Source organism: Schistocerca cancellata, chromosome 5, assembly GCF_023864275.1.
Source record: "Schistocerca cancellata isolate TAMUIC-IGC-003103 chromosome 5, iqSchCanc2.1, whole genome shotgun sequence".
Lineage (NCBI taxonomy): Eukaryota > Metazoa > Arthropoda > Insecta > Orthoptera > Acrididae > Schistocerca > Schistocerca cancellata.
In genome coordinates, this window is record NC_064630.1 from 447761818 (window position 1) to 447787690 (window position 25873).

At 43.7% G+C, this 25873-nt stretch overlaps 1 protein-coding gene across 1 annotated transcript in view; it reads right to left on the reverse strand.

Moving 5' to 3' along the window:
* Window positions 1-25873, reverse strand: part of LOC126188596 (nephrin-like) — a 403181-nt gene that overhangs the window by 40690 nt on the left and 336618 nt on the right. The window contains exons 7-8 of the mRNA XM_049930197.1: window positions 15498-15809; window positions 204-500 (exon numbers count right to left, since the gene is read on the reverse strand). Coding sequence (XP_049786154.1) covers window positions 204-500; window positions 15498-15809 — 609 coding nt within the window. The remainder of the gene's footprint in view (window positions 1-203; window positions 501-15497; window positions 15810-25873) is intronic.

The window sequence follows — 25873 nt, forward strand, 5'->3', positions numbered from 1 at the left end:
AAACCATCCACCCAGGCCAGTATTAGTTCAAAATCAAACATTCCATTCCCTTCGCCCCGAAACATTCTTGTATGTGTCTCAGCTGCTTCAACAGACACCCTTCATATCTGCAATGCGTGCAATTTGAAACAAACACCAACTTTGTGGACACTTCTGCAAGGAATAAACAGCACGAGCTGCCGGGCACTGTCTCCAGTTCGCACCTGTTCGGAGCTCCGCAGCCTTGAGCGTGTAGGCGTCCAGCGCGACGGGCATGGAGCGGCCGCGGCTGTTGAAGGCGGTGACGGTGAGGCGCAGCGCCTGGCCCGCCCGCAGGCCCGCCACGCCGAAGGAGGGCCAGCGGGAGGTGACGTTGGACAGCAGCCGGCCGGTCGACACCTCCTCCACCAGCAGCTCGAACCGCTGCGGCCGGCCGCCGTCGAAGCCCTCCAGGCACTCCAGCTGCAGCGACGTCGACGTCTGGTTCACCAGCGTGCAGTTGCTCGGCGGGTCCGGCTTACCTGTCACAAGTGAAGCAGCATTAAATGAGGAATAGCACAGCACCACTCCATTACCGCAATCACTGCGATGTGAGACTTAGGTTGTCTCTGTGATAATTCCTTTTTACTTGCTTATAGGTCTCCGGCTCAATGCGCTTACTACTGTGATTCTTAGAAACAAAGCGATTAGTTAACTGGACCTGTTCAGTTAGAAATGGGAGTACACTGACGGTGATTTCAATTTGACATACAAGTCCACCGGATTGACTTGCAAAACAGTCTCTGCAATCGCTTCTTGTACACTGACCACTCATTAGTTTATGTGGTACAAAATTATACCGGAATGCATGTCTCCTAAAAGCAGCTAGAAACTGAAAGACATCAACTAGTTCCAACATACTTTCTATTAAAGAACAATTAAAATAAGACCCGAGGAAAAGTGATCACGCTCTCCCTAATTTGTAAGAACAACTAGGAAAATATTGTATGTGTGAGAGTTCAGACCATATGATCCATTACCTGATTTGTCATACGACAGACGAAAAACACGCACTATAAAACTAAAAAATAGGAAACACACATTTACAGCAATCAGCAATATGTCACCTATGAAGGAGCGAAGATAAGTACCACCGAAACTCCAAAATACAGCTCCGACAATTGTTACTTTTCATACATAATCCTCAATATTCATTTCTATTACTGTAAAAAGTTATTTCCTAATATCCTTTAAATAAGCTGTTAGAAGTCTATTTTATGACATGTAAAAAGTACTAAATCTATTCTCATGAAAAGGTCATTTTTCATAGTCGCAGGTTTTCAGGCACTTGGAATGTGGTAAGGCATGCGAAGACAAAACAAAAGGAATGCTTAATGCATTGTACAATGTGAGACGTTCCTTAAAATATTATCTACAATATTCTAACGCTAAGAACATGTCAAGAATTTGTTTTTCAAAACTAGACGTACCATTCCAACACATGACTGAGTAGCAGAGTAAATTAAATAAACGATACTATAACTTCACGTGGATAAGCAGGCCAACATGTAGTCTCATACTAAATGATTAAACATGAGAACAATATAGAAATGAGGTTCGAAGAAGCTGCATGGAAGACATAGATCTTCCTGAACATATACGGCTGATTAACGGAAGAGGGCACTTAGACAACAGTCGTGGTTATTTACTTTGGTGGAGATTATCTAGAGCAGGAGACGCTAAATGAAAAAGTCCTTGCCCTTGAAGAATCTGTTAACAAAATGTACATGGGCGTCACAAGAGATAATGTCGGAAACCAAAGTCACTCTCAGCATTAAGCATTCGGCTGCAAAGAGTACGTTAAGTGCAGATTTTTTAAATAAAGTAATTAATTAATAAAAAGACGTATGGGGGGTCTGTTCTTTGCAGGGATGAAATTGAAATCTTTGTTTATAACATAACGTATTTTACACGGATACTTTCATGTATGTAACATATTGAAAAATTCATTATGTGAAATGTGATATTTGTCGTCAAGCTGTAATATATATTCTATTTCCTCTAAGAAAAGCTGATACCTGCCAGTCGAGCTACGCAGTTCCTCAAGTAAGGAGGACGGAATAGCGTAGTGCCACTAAAAACGTTATTCAACGGACTACACATTGAGACACATTGTGGGGAATATGAATACAGATTTCCAACAAAGGAATACGCATTTTACACAGCATTCGTCTACATCACCGTCTACGTCAATGTCTACGTGAGTACTGCAACAACCTCTGGTTTAGTCAGTTTATGAAGATCCCATCTCCTTAACTTTCCACCTTTTTGCAGTTTCCTCAGTTTTAATTTACAGTTCATAACCAATAGATTGTGTCCAGAGTCCACATCTACCCCTGGAAATGTCTTACAATTTAAAACCTGGTTCCTAAATCTCTGTCTTACCATTATATAATCTATCTGATACCTTTTAGTATCTCCAGGGTTCTTCCATGTACACAACCTTCTTTCATGATTCTTAAGCCAAGTGTTACTTATGATTAATTTATGCTCTGTGCAAAATTCTACCAGCCAGCTTCCTCTTTCATTTCTTATCCCCAATCCATATTCACCTACTACGTTTCCTTCTCTCCCTTTTCCTACTACCGAATTCCAGTCACCCATGACTATTAAATTTTCGTCACCCTTTACTATCTGAATAATATCTTTTATTTCATCATACATTTCTTCAATTTCTTCATCATCTGAAGAGCTAGTTGGCATATATACTTGTACTACTGTAGAAGGCGTGGGCTTCGTGTCTATCTTGGCCACAATAATACGTTCACTATGCTGTTTGTAGTAGCTTACCCGCACTCCTATATTTTTATTCATTATTAAAGCTACTCCTGCATTACCCCTATTTGATGTTGTTTTTATATCCCTGTTTTTACTTGACCAAAAGTCTTGTTCCTCCTGCCACCGAACGTCACTAATTTCCACTATATCTAACTTTAACCTATCCATTTCCCTTTTTAAATTTTCTAACCTACCTGCCCGATTAAGGGATCTGACATTCCACGCTCCGATCCTTAGAACGCCAGTTTTCTTTCTCCTGATAACGACGTCCTCCTGAGTAGTCCCCGCCCGGAGATCCGAATGGGGGACTATTTTACCTCCGGAATATTTTACCCAAGAGGACGCCTTCATCATTTAACCGTACAATAAAGCAGCATGCCCTCGGGAAAAATAACGGCTGTAGTTTCCCCTTGCTTTCAGCCGTTCGCAGTACCAGCACAGCAAGGCCGTTTTGGTCAGTGTTACAAGGCCAGATCAGTCAATCATCCAGACTGTTGCCTCTGCAACTACTGAAAAGGCTGCTGCCCCTCTTCAGGAACCACACGTTTTTCTGGCCTCTCAACAGATACCATACAGATATCTTATCTAAATCATTTTGCATTTCGTTTGGGTCATCTGTTGACTTGAAAAGACGGTAAATGATAGCATCATTGGCAAACAATCTAAGACGGCTACTGAGACTGTCTGCCACGTCGTTAATATAGATGAGGAACAATATAGGGCTTATAACACTGCCTTGGGGAACGCCGGATATTATTTCTGTTTTACTCGATGACTTTCCGTCTGTTACTACGAACTGTGACTTTGGGACAAGAAATCACGATTCCAGTCGTACAACTGAGGCCATATTCCATAGGCAGGCAGTTGGGTTGGAAGACTCTTGTGAGGAACGGTGACGAAAGCCTGTCGAAAGTCCGTGAAAAGTCTCGAAAAACAGATATCGGTAAATAGCCAAGAACAACGTAACGAATAATGCCGTATGTTAAAGACAAACTCTGAAAGCTTTCTGACTTTTTTTTAATGATCTACGTGGCCGTTGTTCGTCACATATCACACATGTAATTGAAGTTCCGTTATGATCATATCCGTCCCAGTATATCAGGAGTGACGGTCAGCAACAGCTGCTGCAATTCGGTGCCGCACGTTTTCGAGGGTCTGTGGCAGAGGAGGAAAATAAACGCTATCCTTGATGTAACCCACAAAAAAAGAGGACGACAACTTAACGTCACTGACATAGTCCAATGGCTGCCTGTTGTGACACGCCCGGTCGGTGTGAACTTTCTTTATTGCGCAAGTAATCAACCTCTTGGAACCTTTCCACACAGAAGATAATCCGTGGACGTCAGATCCGATGAACGTGCTTCGACGACCTATCCGCCTGTCATGAAATATGCTATTCAATACCGCTGCACCGTGCGGGATTAGCCGAGCGGTCTAGGGCACTGCAGTCACCGACTGTGCGGCTGGACCCCGCGGAGGTTCGAGTCCTCCCTCTGGCACGTGTGTGTGTGTTTGTCCTTAGGATAATATAGGTTAAATAGTGTGTAAGCTTAGGGACTGATGCCCTTAGCAGTCAAGTCCCATAAGATTTCACACACATTTGAACATATCGCTTCAACCGCACACGAGCTATGGGCCGGACATCCATCATGTTGGAAGTACATCGCCATTCTATCATGCAGTGAAACATCTTGTAGTAACATCGATAGAACATTAGGTAGGAAATCAGCATACATTGCACCATTTAGATTACCATCGATATAATGGGGACAAGTTGAAGGATATTTGGTATTGTGATCCACCGACAACCCCTGACAACACGCGTCAGCGCATTGTCAATGCATGTGCGAACATTACAAAGGCGAACTACTCGCTGTTGAGAGGAATGTCTTTACACGTATTGCCAAAAGCATTGAGGTTGACGGACTTCATTTTGAGCATTTATTGCATTAATGTGGTATTTAAAGGTAATCATGCTGTAACAGCATGCGTTCTCAGAAATGATAAGTTCACAAAGGTACATGTATCACATTGGAACAACCGAAAAAAAATGTTCAAACGTACCTACGTTCTGTATTTTAATTTTAAAAACCTACCTGTTACCAACTGTTCGTCTAAAATTGTGAGCCATATGTTTGTGACTATTACATCGCCATTACAAAGTGAAAAAAGTGGTCCAATTAAAACATTCATATTTCTTTACGTACTACACGAATATACACTCCTGGAAATTGAAATAAGAACACCGTGAATTCATTGTCCCAGGAAGGGGAAACTTTATTGACACATTCCTGGGGTCAGATACATCACATATTCACACTGACAGAACCACAGGCACATAGACACAGGCAACAGAGCATGCACAATGTCGACACTAGTACAGTGTATATCCACCTTTCGCAGCAATGCAGGCTGCTATTCTCCCATGGAGACGATCGTAGAGAAGCTGGATGTAGTCCTGTGGAACGGCTTGCCATGCCATTTCCACCTGGCGCCTCAGTTGGACCAGCGTTCGTGCTGGACGTGCAGACCGCGTGAGACGACGCTTCATCCAGTCCCAAACATGCTCAATGGGGGACAGATCCGGAGATCTTGCTGGCCAGGGTAGTTGACTTACACCTTCTAGAGCACGTTGGGTGGCACGGGATACATGCGGACGTGCATTGTCCTGTTGGAACAGCAAGTTCCCTTGCCGTTCTAGGAATGGTAGAACGATGGGTTCGATGACGGTTTGGATGTACCGTGCACTATTCAGTGTCCCCTCGACGATCACCAGTGGTGTACGGCCAGTGTAGGAGATCGCTCCCCACACCATGATGCCGGGTGTTGGCCCTGTGTGCCTCGGTCGTATGCAGTCCTGATTGTGGCGCTCACCTGCACGGCGCCAAACACGCATACGACCATCATTGGCACCAAGGCAGAAGCGACTCTCATCGCTGAAGACGACACGTCTCCATTCGTCCCTCCATTCACACCTGTCGCGACACCACTGGAGGCGGGCTGCACGATGTTGGGGCGTGAGCGGAAGACGGCCTAACGGTGTGCGGGACCGTAGCCCAGCTTCATGGAGACGGTTGCGAATGGTCCTCGCCGATACCCCAGGAGCAACAGTGTCCCTAATTTGCTGGGAAGTGGCGGTGCGGTCCCCTACGGCACTGCGTGGGGTCCTACGGTCTTGGCGTGCATCCGTGCGTCGCTGCGGTCCGGTCCCAGGTCGACGGCCACGTGCACCTTCCGCCGACCACTGGCGACAACATCGATGTACTGTGGAGACCTCACGCCCCACGTGTTGAGCAATTCGGCGGTACGTCCACCCGGCCTCCCGCATGCCCACTATACGCCCTCGCTCAAAGTCCGTCAACTGCACATACGGTTCACGTCCACGCTGTCGCGGCATGCTACCAGTGTTAAAGACTGCGATGGAGCTCCGTATGCCACGGCAAACTGGCTGACACTGACGGCGGCGGTGCACAAATGCTGCGCAGCTAGCGCCATTCGACGGCCAACACCGCGGTTCCTGGTGAGTCCGCTGTGCCGTACGTGTGATCATTGCTTGTACAGCCCTCTCGCAGTGTACGGAGCAAGTATGGTGGGTCTGACACACCGATGTAAATGTGTTCTTTTTTCCATTTCCAGGAGTGTATAATAATGGTGGTTCCGGGTTCCTATTTTTAAAAAACGCTGCTGATATCCGTTTGACCTAGGGCAGCGCCATCTAGCGGACCAACCAAAGCGCCATCTGGTTTCCTTCTTCAAGCTAGACAAGTTTCGTTCTTTGTAGTTTTTTCGTTTGACGCTTATTTCATGAGATATTGCCCCTGTCACTACCAGTGGACCACCCTGTATATGATATTCTAATGGCTGTATTGTTCAGATATACGGCGCGAAGTTCCCTCGGATATGCATTAAGACGAATGTCTCGACTGCCATTGTTAACATGTAGAAAAACCACGTCTTTAATAACTATGCTTAAAGTCTTCCTTTTAATTTCAGTCTGCGTGCGTTGTACGAAAGTAGTCCTCAAATTTTCCACGATGGTCATACGCAAAGAAATTTGCGATAGGAGCACCATATTGAGAGTATTTGCATATTGAAATAAATGGCTAGTAAAAGTAGTCCGAAAATTTAATATATCCTCGAGCGAGAAAAAAGGCACTTATAAAGCTAGTAATTGACGATAGTAGATGTCACATACATTCCTCGCAGAATATTTTTTACCGAAGGAATGCAGCTATTGAACTGTCATTCTCTGACGTCATCGCGGTGCTTCCCTGTGCTGAGCAACATTCACACCTAATAATATTTGCCGATATCGCTGAAGTTCCGTCCCTCGAGCTAGATTAAAATGCCTGGCACGAGCCCCCGGCGCTGGCTGACAGTTCCATTACAGGTGGCTGGTTAATGCATACTGTTGCTCCCCACGGCCACCGACGACCCCTAGTGTTCCAACTCGTGTCGCCCTCTTTGGCTCACTTTCCACGCAGTGATCAGCGCTGGCTTTATGATTAGCTCTCTGTCGATAGGCTGAGCGCGTTTAGGTTACGTAAGATGACTCGTGAAGCGATGCATAACAGGTGTTGCTTATGCGTACGAACAATCCGCTATAAACTCCACCTGTGTAGACCTGAGTAAGGATATAAATGCAGTGATTTTAGCAACAGACTGACTGCCGTATGAACAACATAGTGATAAGCATACCTGGCGTAGAGACAGACCTGAAAGATTTGACAGCAAGTAAATCATCATGTCCGGATGGAATCCCAGTTCGATTTTAAAAGAGTACTCTACAGCATTGGTCCCTTACCTAGTTGCATTTATTGTGAATCTTTCACCCAGCACAAGGTCCCAAGCGACTGGAAAAAAGCACAGATGACTCCGGTATGTAAGAAAGATTAAAAGGAGGACCAGAAAATTACAGACCAATATCCCTAACTTCTATTTGCTACAGAAGCTTTGAACATAGTCCGCAGTTCGAGGTTGTGCGGTAGCGTTCTCGCTCCCCACACCCGGGTTCCCGGGTTCGATTCCCGGTGGAGTCAGGGATTTTCTCTGCCTCGTGATGACTGGGTGTTGTGTGATGTCCTTAGGTTAGTTAGCTTTAAGTAGTTCTAAGTTCTAGGGGACTGATGACCATAGCTGTTAAGTCCCATAATGCTCAGAGCCATTTGAACCTTTGAACATACTCTCATTTCGAATATAATAAACTTCCTTGACATTGAGACTCTGATGTCCAGGAATCATCGTGGTTTTAGAAGGCATCGCTCGTGCGAAACTCAGCTTGCACTTTTCTCACATGGTATACTGCAAACTGTAGATGAAGGGCAACAGACAGATTTAATGTTTCTAGATTTCCGGAAAATATTTGACACGGTGCCCCATGCAGGCTGTTAATGAAAGTTAGAGCATACGGAATAAGTTCACAGATATCTGAGTAGCTCGAAGCCTTCTTAAATAACAGATCCCAGTACGTTGTCCTTGAAGGTGAGTGTTCATCGGAGAAAAATGATTTGGCGGACAGGATGGGTAGTATCCTACTGTTGTTTGCAGATGACGCCGTGGTGTACGTAAGATTTCGAAGTTAAGTGACTATAGGAATGTACAGGACGACTCAGATAATTTTTCCAGTTGGTATGCCGAATCGCAGCTAGCCCTAAATGTGGAAAAATATAAGTTCATGCGGATTAGTAGGAAGATCAAACCTGTAAAGTTCAGATACAGTATTACTAGTGTCCTATTTGACACAGTCAAGTCGTTTAAATGTCTGGGCGTAGGGATGGCGAATGGTCTACTTGCGTTCAGTGGGAGAATTTTGAGAATGAGTGGTTCATCTGTAAGCAGGCCGTATACAGGACGCTGGTGCGAACTGTTCTTGAGTACTGCTCGAGTGTTTGGGATCCGTACCACATTGGATTGATGGAAAACATCGAAATAATTCTGAGACGGGCTAGATTTGTTACCGGTAGGTTTTAACAACACGTAAGTGTTACTGAGATGCTTCAGTATATCAAATGAGAATCCCTGGAGAGATGGCGACTTTCTTTTCGATAAAGATCGCTGAGAAAATTTAGAGAACTGGCATTTGTAGGTGACTGCCGAACGAGTCTACTGCCGCGAACATACACTGCCCCTAGGGACTACAAAAATAAGATACGAGAGGTTAGAGCTCATACGGAGGCATCAAGACAGTAGTTTTCACTTCGCTCTATTTGAAAGTGGAACGGGAAATGAATTGAGAAGTAGTGGTACATGGTACACTCCGCCACTCACCGTAAGGTGGCTTGCAGAATATATATGTATATGTAGATCTAGATGTAGATGTAAATGATTTCCATGTAGAGTACATTTTGCTTGCAATGCTGACTGTTAACGCATAAAACCTTAGTGAATACTGTTCTATCTAAAGGCAGTGAACTATTTGTGATTAAACGACACTGGTGTGCAAAACCTAAGGACGAAACTACCCCTTGCATTCTGTGTCATTGCGAAGCAGGGTACCACCATGAACATTGGACCATGCATGGGAAGAGCTGCTACAGCGTAGTACAGAAGCATCAGAGACAGCAATTATACTGAAATGACCCCGAGTTTTATGTCCCCCAAGCCATTACAAAAAGCAAGATATAATTTTGCGTAGGGGGCGTGTTGGCGACATACGGTAATGTATGCTCAGAACTGTGCTCCCGTGCTAATCCGAAAATTGGTCAGGAGTTCCTATGGTGGGAAAATCCACTTCTCCACCAGCGCGGTTGGCAACTGCTGTATACTGGATGGTCCATTGATAGTAACTGGGCCAAATTTCTCACGAAATCAAACAAAAAACCATAAAGAACGAAACTCGTCTAGCTTGAAGAGGGAAACCAGATGGCGCTATGGTAGGCCAGTTAGATGGCGCTGCTATAAGTTCAAATGGTTCAAATGGCTCTGAGCACTATGCGACTTAACTTCTGAAGTCATCAGTCTCCTAGAACTTAGAACTAATTAAACCTAACTAACCTAAGGACGTCACACACATCCATGCCCGAGGCGGGATTGGAACTTGCGACCGTAGCGGTCCCTCGGATCCAGACTGTAGCGCCTAGAACCGCACGGCCACTCCGGCCGGCGCTGCCATAAGTCAAACGGATATCAACTCCGTTTTTTTAAAATAGGAACCCCCATTTTTATTACATATTCGTGTAGTAGGTAAAGAAATATAAATGTTTCAGTTGAACCATTTTTTTCGCTTTGTGAGAGATGGCGCTATAATAGTCGCAAACATATACGTATGTGATATCACGCAACATTACGCCAGTGCGGACGGTATTTGCTTCGAGATACATTACCCGTGTTAAAATGGACTGTTTAGCAATTGCAGAAAAGGACGATATTGTGTTTATGTATGGCTATTGTGATCAAAATGCCCAACGGGCTTGTGCTATGTATACTGCTCGGTATCCTGGACATCATCCAAGTGTCCGGACCGTTCGCCGGATGGTTACGTTATTTAAGAGAACAGGAAGTGTTCAGCCACATGTGAAACGTAAACCACGACCTGCAACAAATGATGATGCCCAAGTAGGTATTAGCTGCTGTCGTAACTAATCAGTAGCAGAAAAATTGCGCTAGAATCGGGAAGCTCAAAAGCGTAGGTGTTGAGAATGCTGCATCAACACCGATTGCACCCGTACCATGTTTCAATGCACCAGGAATTTTATGATGCCGACTTTGAACATCGTATACAGTTCTGCCACTGGGCACAAGAGAAGTTACGTGACGATGATAGATTTTTTACTCGCCTTCTATTTAGCGGCGAAGCGTCATTCACCAAAAGCGGTAACGTAAACCCGCATAATATGCACTATTGGGCAACGGAAAATCCACGATGGCTGCGACAAGTGCAACATCAGCGACCTTGGCGGTTTAATGTATGGTGCGGCATTATGAGAGGAAGGATAACTGGCCCCCATTTTATCTATGGCAATCTAAATGGTGCAATGTATGCTCATTTCCTACGTAATGTTCTACCGATGTTAGCACAAGACAAGACGTTTCACTGCATAACAGAATGATGATGTACTTGATGGACGTCCGGCAGATAGCTCGCGTGCTGTTGAAGCGGTATTGCATAGCATATTTCATGACAGGTGGATTGCTCGTCGAAGCACCATACCATGGCCGTTACGTTAAGCGGATCTGACGTTCCACTACTTCTTTCTGTGGGGTAAGTTGACGGATATTTGCTATCGTGAGCCACCGACAGCGCCTGACAACATGCGTCAGCGCATTGTCAATGCATGTGCGAACATTACGGAAGGCGAACTACTCGCTGTTCACAGAAATGTCATTAGACGTATTGCCAAATGCATTGAGGTTGACGGACATAATTTTGAGCATTTATTGCATTAATGTGGTATTTACAGGTAGTCACACTGTAGCAGCATGCGTTCTGAGAAATAAGTTCACAAAGGTACATGTATCACATTGGAACAACCGAAATAAAATGTTTAAATGTACCTACGTTCTGTATTTTAATTAAAAAAAAACCTACCTGTTACCAACTGCTCGTCTAAAATTGTGAGCCATATGTCTGTGACTATTACAGCGCCATCTATCACAAAGCGAAAAAAGTGGTCCAACTAAAACATTCATATTTCTTTGCTTACTACACGAATATGTAATAAAATGGGGTTTCCTGTTTAAAAAAACGAAGTTGATATCCGTTTGACCTACGGGAGCGCCATCCAGCGGGCCAACCATAGCGCCATGTGGTTTTCCCCTTCAAGCTAGACGAGCTTCGTTCTTTTGTAGTTTTTTCGTTTGATGATTATTTCGTGAGATATTTGGCCTGGTCACGATCAATAGACCACCCTATAGATGTTGGCGCATGTTGACGTGCTGCAGCAAGTCCCTCAAACGGATTGTACACATGCTAGATAGGATTTAAATCAGATCAAAGGACAGGCAAGTGTACTAGTCCACTTGCTGACTGTCTGCTCTTACCAAGAGCTGCTCCACCTGCACCGTTAGATGTGGTCGCACATTACCAACCATAAGACTGATGTCCGGGCCCAACTTACCGAATACATGTGTGACGACTACAGAATATGATTAATATTGATTAGTCTGTGTACCGTGTTCAGAGATGGTGCCAAGAGCATGGGGACTTGGCCGACGAGGAGGGGTCGCATGCACTCCTCATATGAGTGCAGATTCAGTCTGCATAGTTATTCTGCGCGTAATCTCGTAAGGCGAGAGTTTGTAATACGTAATGCGCCCAGCAAAACTGCCATTGTCGGTCGTCTGGTGGGCCACATGTTGTTATAGTGGGAAGGCATAACTTTGCGTGGGAGTACTTACTTCTGAATCCTTGAACTCACCATACTCACCGCTCAACATTATCCAAAAACTGTCTGCCAAATGGCTCTTCCTGTGACCAATGTATGGTTCAAATGGCTCTGAGCAACCTGGGACTTAACTGCTGAGGTCATCAGTCGCCTAGAAATTAGAACTACTTAAACCTTACTTACCTAAGGACATCACACACATCCATGCCCGAGGCAGGATTCGAACCTGCGACCGTAGTGGTATCGCGGTTCCATAATGTAGCTCCTAGAATCGCTCGTCCACCCCGGCCGGCTGCATGGCTGTAATGGATAGTGCAGAAAGGTGTCGATCCATGAGTCAACATATGGGGACGTTTGCAAGACAACAACCATCTGCACGAACACTTCGACGACGTTTGTAGCAGCAGGGACTATCAGCTCGGACGCCATGGTTGCGGTTACCCTTGACGCTGCATGACAGACACGAGCGTCTGCGATGATGTACTCAACGACGAACCTGGGTGCACGAATGGCAAAACGTCATTTTTCCGGATGCATCCAGTTTCTGTTTACAGCATCATGATGGTGGTATCCGTGTTTGGAAACATCGCGGTGAACGCACGTTGGAAGCGTGTACTCCTCATCGCCATACTGGCGTATCATCAGGCGTGATGGTATGGGGTCCCATTGGTTACATATCTCGGTCACCTCTTGTTCGCATTGACGGCACTTTCAACAGTGGACGTTACATTTCAGATGTGTTACGACCCATGGCTCTACCCTTCATTCGATCCCTGCGAAACCCTACATTTCAGTAGGATAATGCACGGCCGCATGTAGCACGTCCTGTAAGTGCCTTTCTGGATACAGAAAATGTTCGACTGCTGCCCTGGCCAGCACATTCTCCAACTCTGTTTGACTCAATGCCCAGGCGTATCAAGGGCGTTATTACGGCCAGAGGTGGTTGTTTTGGGTACTGATTTCTCAGGATCTATGCACCCAAATTGCGTGAAAATGTAATCACATGTCAGTTCTAGTATAATAAATTTGTCCAATGAATACCTGTTTATCATCTGCATTTCTTCTTGGTGTAGCAATTTTAATGGTCAGTAGTGTGGATTAATTTGTTTACAGATACGTTAACATTATTCACATTAGACCCGTTTCTTTGTACTCGTCATAACGTTACTGAACTTGAACTAGGACGGAAAGAAGTCTTTTTGTTAGTCTGGATAAAGTTACTACGTTGGATGAATTTTCACCCAACACCTAGGAGAAGATGTTCAAAAACTGTTTACAAGACGTTCGATAGTAGTTAACTGTACCAGAATCTAGCAAACTGTTGATATTTACAGAAGTTCCTGGACATTAATGTAGTGCGGAAAAATATCAAATATATTAGGAAATGGAATTTTCTCTTTTTATAAGTAAATTTACATCTAAGGATGTTTATTGTAGATATCCAGCCTCTAAATACTGAAAGCACATTATTTTTTTCCAAATACCTTGAAGTAACTAATTATATTCTAACTAACTTTTAATAACTACAAATATACCTCCGTATTCTGGGAGTGAAATGAAGAAGACGCGACATCTTGCAACTACTCTGAAAAGCATAATAGTTTAATAGTTACTGGATTGCAGTTTACTTGCACACAAAGTTTCGACGTAAATAACGTTGTTCTTTCAGTACTTTACAAACTGCTTTTCTCCTCTGTCGTCCATATTACGTGAGACAGAGACAAGCAAAATCACGAAAATTCTATCGGATGTTTATTTCTGATCGTCAGTAATAATACAGAAAATCTCCAGTTTCTATCATACAACGTAATAGAGAAAGAAAACTAATAATTTTAATAATTAATATTAACGTTCATTAAATCATATGAACCATTAACTTTGTGGTGGTTATTTTGCGAGTGAATAAGAATGCATACTATCCCTTTGTTTAAAAAATTATGGGACGGACGAGATTAATGTAATAGAAGGCAACAGCACGTAGGTAAAAGAACTGTTTGTGTGAGATAGAATCTGTTGGGTGAAGACAGATAATGCCTTTGACGAAAGACGGCTGTTCTTCAGTTATTAGTATTATTTGTACCCTAGACATTTACGGTGAGTCGTAAGTGAATGTATAACACATGGGAAGATCTGATTTGTCGGTATGGGATCAGAGCTACGGGAATTTCAATGTTCTGCAGAAGGTACTAGTAGAAATAAAATTAGTGCAAGTTTAAGATATGTGCACTTAAGGCAGTTGACAGTAATAGGCATAGTTCGGAGAGGTAAATCTTGCATTTGTTATCAACTGCTCCTCCGCTGAACCGCAGATGTTATTTGTACGTTAATTTTGCTTTATAATATTATTTATATGTGCCTAACAGTATCAACAACGATATCAGGTAGAGAATATCTTGCTGTATGTGGGTAGTTGGGTAATACGAGAAACGGTGTTTGTCCCTCATCTTCTGTGTATGAATAGAAAGTTTAACTGGTGAACAAATAAATTCCAGACCGTAACAGACCAAGCTACGATTTTTAACATCCTATAGAAAGAGACCATGGAAAATACTGAAGATATTATAGATCAATACTTCGAGTATTAGTTATTATACATCCTTGGTGACCGACAGCGTTGTTCTGCCTTCACATCTCAGGCACGCCATATTCCTCGCCATCGAAGCTGCCCGTTGATAAGTTCCAAGCTACCGTCCCCGCGGCAACGGTTGGCGTCATCACGCCTATCTTCCCTTCCATATTGGAATTGCAACTGCTAGGTAACGCCCGCAGATAGCTGTTTTGTGTTCTTACTTCCATTTCCCTTAGTTGTTTACGTATGTTCGTAATTATTTTTACCAAATGTGAGGTAATTACTACTGCGCCCTACTTACTTTATACAACCATTAATACTGTATTTTATTTATATCTAGATGGATGTTTCATGTTTTATATTTGTTACCATCAAATGTGATCCCCTATTGGCTCTCAATGACGTCATGCAGCAGGCAAGGGGTGGTGCTTCCTCATTATAACGGGTAGCATTTTGAAGCTATTTGGCAGTGGCCAGTGGTGTCCTGTGACACTAAGCAATGCTATAGCAGTCGTCTCTCTTCACCATCTCATGGCACAAAAACTTTTTGTTTTATTAAGTTTGCCTATCCGTATTTGTTATGTAGACGAAGTGCGTAATTTTGGCCCCTGTTTTCCTCTGAAGTATAATAGTGTTTAACGTTTCAGAGGCATGTCGTAAAGGTGATTCTTGATGAAATCAAAACCGGTTACCGTTTTGTCGTGTGATTATTACTATCTAATAAATCCTTGGGAGTAAGACTGATTGGTGTTTTAATTTTAATTATTATACAAATGTTGCAACAAGTGTGAGCCGTGACGCCATCTTACCTGCTGGCACAATATGGAAGACACAAGGTGCGACCTGGATGCCGACAGCGTTCGAGGCCCAGCACAACAGGGTGCCGTAGTCGCTCTGCGACAGGGGGATGAGTTGCAGCGACTGCCCGGCGCCGGAGTCGGGCGGCGGCGGCGCTGCGATCGCGGGGTCGAGCCCGGGCAGGTACGAGCTGTTGCCTAGCGACCAGCGGAACGAGTCGGCCGCCGGCAGCGCGTCCACGCTGCAGTTGACGGTGGCGCGTTCGCCCAGACCCACCGCTATCGTCACCGGCCGCTGCTCGCCCTCGTGACACACCGGCTTATCTGCGGACGCAGAAGAACTTGCTGACCTGTTGCTGGCAGAAAATACTTACAGCTAGCAAATAACCCCTAGAGTGCCAGGCCACAAGAGGCCAATGATGTTTACCGCATTCGACGCCCCATATGTTGTCTACCATGCTACCATAACACTGGCTGCGTATGGCCACAAGACTGGTGGAATACAATGAGGAGCCCAGCGCGAGGCTACAGAGCGTAGTTGAACTGCTTAGTCGACCAGTAACTCACAACAGTGCTACAGTGCTTGTGCTGTTGAAACTCAGCAGAGCAATTACAGGTATAAACAAAGCGAACATTCAATTATATCTGAAACAACAGTTGCCAAAGGTGACATTTCGACAGACGAAAATTCAAGGAATTTGGCAGACTGAGAAAGAAGCGGCAGATGAAATATTAAGTTTCTGTAATATGAGTCAGTGGAATGTGCGGCATTATATACGCTCGTCTGTACGAGAAGTGAACATGAAGAGTACAATGTTGACGATACGTGCTTAACAAGTGAAAGTGATACTGAAACAGGTGTCCTTCCATGGAATATCTTTGTATGACAGAGAGCTATAAACACCTACAGTGAGATGCAGTAAGTGACAGTGGTGGTTCAAGAAGCGGGTACAAAGCAAAAAGGCGTACGTGGAAGAACATACGCAGCATAGGAAAAATGCTATTATTAACAGATTTCGAATACGTCCGCAACAATAAGATCATGTAGTGTATACGGGAAACTACGGATATACAAGGTAGGTCAAAGCGCATTTGCACAAGGGCTGGTGTTTGAGCGTTTCAAGGATACTCGGTACAAAAAATGGTTCAAATGGCTCTGTGCACTATGGGCCTTAACTTCTAAGGTCATCCGTCCCCTAGAACTAAGAACAACTTAAACCTAACTAACCGAACGACATCACACACATCCATGACCGAGGCAGGATTCGAACCTGCGACCGTAGCGGTCGCGCGGTTCCGAACTGTAGCGTAAGAAAACTACAGCTATGCAATGAGCCTCGCTTTGCGCCAATAGCTTGTCAAAAAAACTAGTTTAAATTTCATTCCTTGTCTTCGTATAAAATTCATACTCCTTTAGAGCAAATTATCTCCCGTGAATAGTGTGTGACATTGCATTCATAATGCCTGGAACCACTGGACAAATTCAGCCTCTGGAAGATGGTTCTTCGCCGGCCGCTGTGGCCGAGCAGTTCTAGGCGCTTCATTCCCGGCCCTCGCTGCTGCTACGGTCGCAGGTTCGAATCCTGCCTCGGGCATGGATGTCTGTGATGTCCTTAGGTTATTCAGGATTAAGTAGTTATAAGTCTAGGGCATTGATGACTTCAGATGTTAGGTCCCACAGCTCTTAGAGCCATTTGAACCATTTTTTGTTTCTTTCTTGGTGTTTATAAAACGTATTATCGCATTATCTGGAGGTCTCGCATTCGGTTGCATGCCCTCACATTCTGTGACTTCTCATCAGAGCGTTACGCTAGTATGATTCCGTACGCATTCTTTAAGAGTGGGTAAGTAGTTCAACGTCTAGCGCAATTTGTAACTCACAAGGAGTGTGCCTTTGGTCTTCATGGTTCGAACCTTTAGGATCGCTGTGGCGTGCCATTTTTCATTCGATGAGCATGGCGCACTTTTATGATAAGTTTTAAACAATTCTTAAATGACATCGATGCCCAAATTTTTGAAGTGTAGTTCATCAGTCTCATGGAAGGTTGATCTCGGCACTTCCTGGACACACTTATTCCGTCACTGATGCACATGGTGTGTCATTAGTAGCTAATATTTTCCCTGCAATAATTGTTAACACAATACTTCCAAATGAGCCTTACTGAAGATTGAACTTGCGACCTCACTCTCAAGGTTTTTTTTTCTTTTTGTATGTACTCGTATTATTAATCCTTTCGTTTTGTAATATAAGGGGTGATTAAAAAGTTTCCGTCCGAAGGCCCTATAGTCCAGAATCGGTATGCTAGCCAGGCAAAATTATCGTGAGCACTAAGGCAATTATCCCACCGATTCACTAGTCTGAAGTTACCTGTTTCTTAAACACCAAATGTTGCTGCGCGGAGAAATTCGTAACTGCCTCCTGTACATTCTCGTCCAACAGAAATAATCGAATCTCCAAGGTAATTTTTAAGAGACTGAAGCATGAGAATCTCATTGGGAGAGATCGAGACTATCACGCGTGTGACTGAGTGACTCCCAGTTGGGTTGGTACAATTCCTCTGTTATAATATTTGCGATATGGAGACGTGCAGTATCATGAAGGAGCAGCACCACTTGTTACAGTTTTCCCGAACATTTCGCCTTAATTGCGTGCCGTAGTTTCTCCAGAGTTGCGGAGAACTCTTTTCTAGTGACGGAGAGACGAGGATGCTGGAAATTAATAACTAGTGGGCGTCGGCAATCAACGATCAGTTCGAGAATGAGGTTTCCAGCAGATGGTTGGCTCTTGACCTTCTTGGGATAAGGGAACGATGGATGAAGCCTCTGCATCGTCGACGCTTTCGACATCTTTTTGCAGTGCTGGAAACACCTATCGTCCTGCTTGCATGCAGTTGGTAATAACGTCTCCGTAGCTCAAATTTCGGCATTCACCGCACGTATGACGGAAAGACACGAATCCCACACTAATCCATTGCCTACAGGTCGGTGCTTATACAGGGTGTTACAAAAAGGTACGGTCAAACTTTCAGGGAACATTCCTCACACGCAAATAAAGGAAATATGTTATGTGGACATGTGTCCGGAAACGCTTAATTTCCATGTTAGAGCTCATTTTAGTTTCTTCAGTATGTACTGTACTTCCTCGATTCACTGCCATTATTTCATACGGGATACTCTATTGTGCTGCTAGAACATGTGCCTTTACAAGTACGACACAACATGTGGTCCATGCACGATGGAGCTCCTGCACATTTCAGTCGAAGTGTTCATACGTTTCTCAACAACAGATTCGGTGAGCGATGGATTGGTAGAGGCGGACCAATTCCATGGCCTCCACGCTCTCCGGACCTCAACCCTGTTGACTTTCATTTATAGGGGCATTTGAAAGCTCATGTCTACGCAACCCCGGTACCAAATGCAGAGACTCTTCGTGCTCGTATTGTGGACGGCTGTGATACAATACGCCATTCTCCAGGGCTGCATCAGCGCATCAGGTATTCCATGCGACGGAGGGTGGATGCATGTATCCTCGCTAACGGAGGACATTTTGAACATTTCCTGTAACAAAGTGTTCGAAGTCGCGCTGGTAGGTTCTGTTGCTGTGTGTTTCCATTCCATGATTAATGTGATTTGAAGGGAAGTAATAAAATGAGCTCTAACATGGAAAGTAAGCGTTTCCGGACACATGTCCACATAACATATTTTCTTTCTTTGTGTGTGAGGAATGTTTCCTGAAAGTTTGGCCGTACCTTTTTGTAACACCCTGTATACCCGCACTATAGTCGCGCTACGTTGAATATATGCAGCAGGAAAGGATAAGTTTTTAATCGCCCACCATATTTACACTGTCCCAAATGCTACTCGCATCGACTTGGGATAAACAGATCAAATGATAATAGTTGACGTAGAAGGAAACATTTCAGAGTTTTGCCTAGGTAAGTCGTAGCGTACTATCCTATCCGTCAACTTTGACCATTAGCATCACACTAAACTCGAAGATGCAACACACACAAGATACCAAAGTTGCACTCAATACTCGTAAACATTCACTGGAATTTTTATTAGTAAGTATAGATACTAATGAGACAACACAGGAAAATGTCATTGTGTGTAGAGTGAAACTGAAATGTAACTAAGGACCTCAGAATCACTGTAATTCTAAAACATGACAAGGATACGGGGAAAAATAACGGAAATATTGGAACGTGGAATCGGCAAATTGAGATGACAGGCTATGAGGGTGATTCAAAACGTAACAGCAAACTAATTTTTCGGAAGCACAATTTCACTTACAGGTACAAACAAGATGTCATTTTTCAGCATAAATACCCACCTTCTCTGTACACTTCTCATACTCTTGCGCCAACTCTCCTACTCCATTTTAATAAAAGGTTTTCCGTTGTGCCCGCAACTTAATTGCGCCGCTTTTCTTTTATCTCATCATCACTTTCAAATCATCGTCTTCTGAGAGCATCCTTCAGGAAGCCAAATACATGGTATCTGAAGGAGCCACATCAAGATGTATGGGAGATTGAATACGACCTGAAGTCATCTCCGAATGAAGGCAGGTGTTGCAGCGGCGTTTTTCGGTGCACCCGTTGTCGTGGAGGAAAAGAGCGCATCTAGACAGAAGTCCTCTGCGACGGCTCCGTATTGCTGGCTTTAGCTCATTCTCCAACAGGGCACTGCACTACGCACTGTTCACTATTTCACACCCTTGATAACAGTGCACCAAAATCGGCCCGTTCATATCCCAGAAGAAGATGAAAAGGACCTTTCCAGCACACGGCAGAGACCTGAATTTCTTCTCGGCTGGAGAAGATGGGTGCCGCCATTCAGAAGTCTCTCTTTTGCTTTCTGGTCTAATAGTGATGCACCTAGATTTCGCCTTCTGTGGCAATACGTGTCAAACTCGTGTCGTTCAGCGTTATACCACGCCAGAAATGATGCCCGAAAACGCATCATCTGGTGTTCACCAGGAAGCATCCTAGAGACACGTCGTGCACGCAAGAAACGGTGCTTCAGAATCTCACTAATAATGGTAGGGTCACACACTTATGCTCAGTTCCCTCGCTAAAGCCCTACAGAAATACGCCGATTCTCATGAATGATAGAGTCAGGGAATCCCACATCCTCGTCTGTAACGGCCTTGCTGAGACTACCAGCGAGTTTCTCATCTGTGACTAACGTACATCATCCACTCTTACAGGTATCTACCCACTCGAACGCTCTTATCTCAGTAATGCAGCTATCTCAATACAATTCCTACATACTTCTACGGATTTATCGGGTTTTTATGTTCCCTGGCCCCAAAAGTCATGTTACTGGTCGCTGTTCTTCTACAGTGGACACAACTAGGAACGCAGCTATTTTGCTTCAGCTGCCTTTCCTACACAGACTGTTATACCATCTGTCGGAGTACGCCGGACCTTGTCAAAGCATGTATCTTCACTTACCGGGAGTTTCAAAATGCCACACATGTTAGTTGCATTTGATATTGACAGTTTGCTGTAACTTTTTGACTTGCTCTCGAATTAGCTTGGTGCATAAGTTCGTAGTGATTTTGTGACGGTGGTTGGTATTTCGGGCGCTATGTGTTTATTTATCGATTGTCATTTTCTATTTGTTATTCACTGCTTTTATTGCGCTGCGGACGGTAGAAAACGGAGTGTCGAGAGGAGAAATCGGAACATTTCCGACATATTCCTCTGTTTGAATTCAACAGGAGGGTGACGGAACCAGTGGCAGCCAGATACATTTGTGCCGTGTATGGTGATAATGCCATTGGACAGAGCACAACAAGAAAATGGTTTTCTCGTTTTAAGGAGAATCGGTTTGACGTTGGTGACGCTCCACGTTCACCAAGAGCTTCTGGGTTTGATGAATATCGTCTAAATGCTTTACTCTACAATAATCCACGTCAGTGTACTCGAGAACTGGCGAACTGTAACCATACCACCATCAAGCGACATTTACATGCAAAGGGAAGATTCCATAATCGGATGTATCGATACCGCATGCTCTGATACAAAATCATAAAAGTAAGTGGGTGGCCCTATATGCATCTCTCCTTGCTCGTCCTCAATTGCGTCGTGAACAACACCGACCATTCCAAACATGTATCGTTATAGGCGACGGGAAATTGAGTCTTTATGTTAACTAAAGGGAAATAAATGAATGTTTGAGCCGCAACAAAGCTCACATCCCCAAAAGGTAATGTTATGCATCTGGTGGAACAGCGAAGATGTGGCATGCTCCGAATTGCTTTCACAAGGTGTAATCACCACTGCTGACAGTTACCGCCAACAACTGAGACGTCTTGCAGACGCAGTCCAAGAAGAACCACCACGAAGACTGCGTGAAGTGATGCTACTCCTCGACTACGTCCCCACGCATTCTGCTAGACTACCAGAGCTCACCACACAGTGGTTGGTTGGGAAGTCATTCCACATCCACCATATCACCTTAATCTGCGCCTCAAAATTTCTCTTTTTCCCCTCTCTAGCGAGTAATCATGAAGGACATGTGAACGCGTCGTGTCTGTTCCTTCAGACATGCTCTAGAGCACAGATACAATGTGGAACTCGCAGTTGTGGTACATATTATATAAACCGAATGTAGTGGGGAGAGAAAGGAAAGGAAAGGGAAGAATAGATGGCGCAAGTTGGGAATCAGGTTCGGCCGACAGGTCCGCCGACATAGTCCATGCAAATGTGCTCCAAACATGGCTCCACGGGTTCTTCGTCTCAAAACCACGTGATTCTTACAGTCTCTGTTATGTGTATCTCTTGTGTTCATTAAAAACTTTTGGGAGAACGTTACGAACTCAGGCATAATGTGAAGGACAATCAAAGAATTTTAAATGGTCTATATTAAATTGAGTGAAAGTCCAAATCAGCAATAGCTGCTTATTCTGTTTTCACTGTATGAGGACCGGTTTCATAGCCTGGAGGTACATCTTCAGATCACATAAAACTAACATATCTAGTGTCACGACTTCCCATTTTTAATTGCGCGTGGAAATATGTCACTCGTCGGTAAAACCGTGGCTCAAACGACAGATAGGCATCGGAAGCGAACCATGCATGATCAAACATCTCCAAAACGCTGTCAAAAGACGAATCCGGACAGTACATGACAATCCACGTATGATATAATTAAACCCATGGGTACAAAACATTCTAGAATGAATGTAATATAAATTGAAACACAGCTAGCACTGTCAGTAGATTATAAAAGGGAAGAAACATACCATCGTCAAAATCGTGCGGGAACAAAGAATTAAAATACACACACTCAAACGGAGTCGTCAACATACTATAACATATTGGCAGGCGTCAAACAGAAATGCGCGTTACAGTGAATCCAGGCACGTGAAACTCCATCGTGGGTTGAGGATCGTGACATCTAGCGGCAGAAACCATATTAAAAGGACACGCAGGCTGGACTTTGCAAATCGCAGTAACAAAATGTATCTCAGTGTTGAGTATCAATTCAGTACAAGAGACTGAAAACATTAGTAGTAACGCTTACGAGATATAAGATGCACTTAAAATTATTTACAGCTAAGGAAACAGAATTACCTGCTTACAACTACAACAAGATAACTGATAAATTCCTGATCCTTGATAGGAAAGTGAATTAATTCAACAAAAGTTTAAAAATGTATCTATCAAAACGCATAAAACTTTCCTACCCACATCCCTCCCTACCTGGCCCTCTTGAGCGCGCCCCCCGCCCATCTCCCCCCTCTCTTCCCCTCCCTCCCTTCTTCCGGTCTCCCTCATCTCCTTGCGCCTGGCAGATCCTCCGTTTTGATCATCGTCAGTGTGCCACGTCAGTGTTGTGTTTAGTGCTGTTTCTCCTGTGCGTCAAGAGGTGTGATTTTAATTGTGTGTTGCCTTGAGGTTCGCCGTCAGTGTTCGTTATGTGCTACGCCATCCGTCGATGCTTTTTATGCTCCGGTCACACTGTGCCTTGTGTTCTTTTAATTGTCCCAGTGTGTGGCTTTTTGTGTGCACTACTTTTTTACAGTTCTTTATCTCCATTTTACAGTCGCCCCTTCTTTTTGTCTATTGCCTTCCATGATGTTCCCCCTTTTTTATATCTATGTTCACCATATTCTCTCCTTTGTATATTTTGCACGGTCTTCTATTGTTTGTTCTATGTCTTTATGCTGAAGAGCAGCGCATATGCTGCTGCCAGTCCGCCCCGATGGGGAATTGAAATACAATAAAGGAAAAAAAACGCATAAAAATATAAGACGTATGGGATTAAAAAACAAAATATCTAAAATGACAGTCCCAATTAACATGGACAATATAGGAATCATATGATGGATTTTCGTGAAAGCAGACCAGAGCTGACAAAATCAAATTCATGGACAAAAACTGTTCTGAAACTAATCTCTCAAAACCGACCGAAAGAACCCGCCTACGGGTCGTTTTTGAGAGTTTAGTTTTAGAAGGGTTTTCGTCCATGAATTCGTCTCTGTCAGCTCTGGTTTCATACTCTAATACGTGAATTGTCAGTGATGTCTGGTCTCATCTTTTGGAGGTGTAATACTGACCACGCGTTGTTCGGCTCTGCCGTTTCATTCACGATTTTATCGAGGAGGATCAGTTTTTATGCACACTTGTACCTGAGAAGTCGTGACACATGAATTATTAGTGTCATATGATCTGAATATATACCTCGAGGTAGGAAAACGATCATCATACCGTGAAGAATGCAATAAACAGATACTGCGGATTTCGACATTCACTCAGTTTAATATAGATTATTTTACCATCTCTGCTCTAAATTGTTTGATTGCCCAGTACATGAAGTACAAGTTTCTTAGCTTCGGTTGCTCGGCCTATAAGGTTATTTGGATTTTATATGCAAGTCATCCGCAACATGGTGAATGAAAATATAACTAAAATCTGGTATAAGTTGGTTTTTATTGATCACACTACCGGGTATACGGCTCACACCAACATGTTCAGGTGCAATCTGCAAATTTAAGGTCTGTAATATAATTATAAACTGCACTGCCGTTTCATCCTATTTTTTATGTTTATCTGAAAACTTATAGGTAGGGAAATTACTACATTAATCCATCGTAGATGAACCGAACGTTCTAAGTCAAAGTGTTGCTATTCTAAGAATACTGTATTTACTTTAAAAGCTATACAGAGAAAGGATGATTGGGAAGGTTGTCGATATAATATTCTGTAATATGTTGTCGAGCGGAACGAACCGATATGGCGATTCATTGGATGTGCAAGTACTTGGAAACAGTACGCAGTGCTAAAACCGGTTTCGAAGATTTACTTCACAACGTAGTTAACGGTGGAAATAGTGCAAGGCAGTGGGTACAAAGTAGAATAGACTGGGCACGCCACTTTCTTGCCTATCTCAAGCCAGGCATGCAGTGTGCACCCTGTGGAAGTAGACCCTGCTGTAACCGGACACCAGGAAACACTGACTGCCGAGGTATATAACACAGAACACTTTGACGCTGCGACGCAATATACACGTAACTAACAGCGCAGAATCGATCCCTTACGCTAAGCAGTAATTCTGAGTATTCTTTCTTCTTGATAGTTAACGGTGCAAGCAATCAAATTTTGTGAAAACGTTGAGAAGTTTTAAGTCCAATTGACTGTTTAACGTGTTCTGTATACTACCTTTTTTGTATCGAAAACTTTCCACTTGTTCTAAGGCATCGTAACCATCAACTTTTTCTTTTCTGTGCAGGATCACTAGATTTTCATAACAAATATTCAGGCTATGCCCCTCTTATTGTACGTGCAGATTTTAACTTTTTTAAGTGAAGGTGTTCCTGGTGCGCTTTTTTTTTTTTTTTTTTTTTTTGAAGGACCGATTCGTAGGCAGTATGTAGTTTTTGGGGCAGTCGTTAGTTTTGGTAGAATGAAGATTTAAAGAACGTATGATATTGCTGCTGGTAAACCGTTTTGGGTACAAGACCGTGGTCCACGAAGCTCTTCTGTTCCTAACACTTCGTCCGGAACTGCGCTGGACATCTTCAGAAGAATTTCCGACTGCATGTCGGAAAGACTCAACGGAGAATCAACGTCTATGGTGATGTCCTGGGAACTTCTTGAAGAAACGTTAAGAACAGAAGAATTTCACTGACCACTGTCGAATACATCGAAAGAAATCGTTACATTTCACACAATAAACACCCTCTGTATTATATTTGTTCAAAAAATGGTTCAGAAGGTTCTGAGCACTATGGGACTTAACATCTTATGTCATCAGTCCCCTAGAACTTAGAACTATTTGAACCTAACTAACCTAAGAACATCACACACCATCACACACACCCATGCCGAGGCAGGATTCGAATCTGCGACCGTAGCGGTCACGCGGTTCCGGACTGA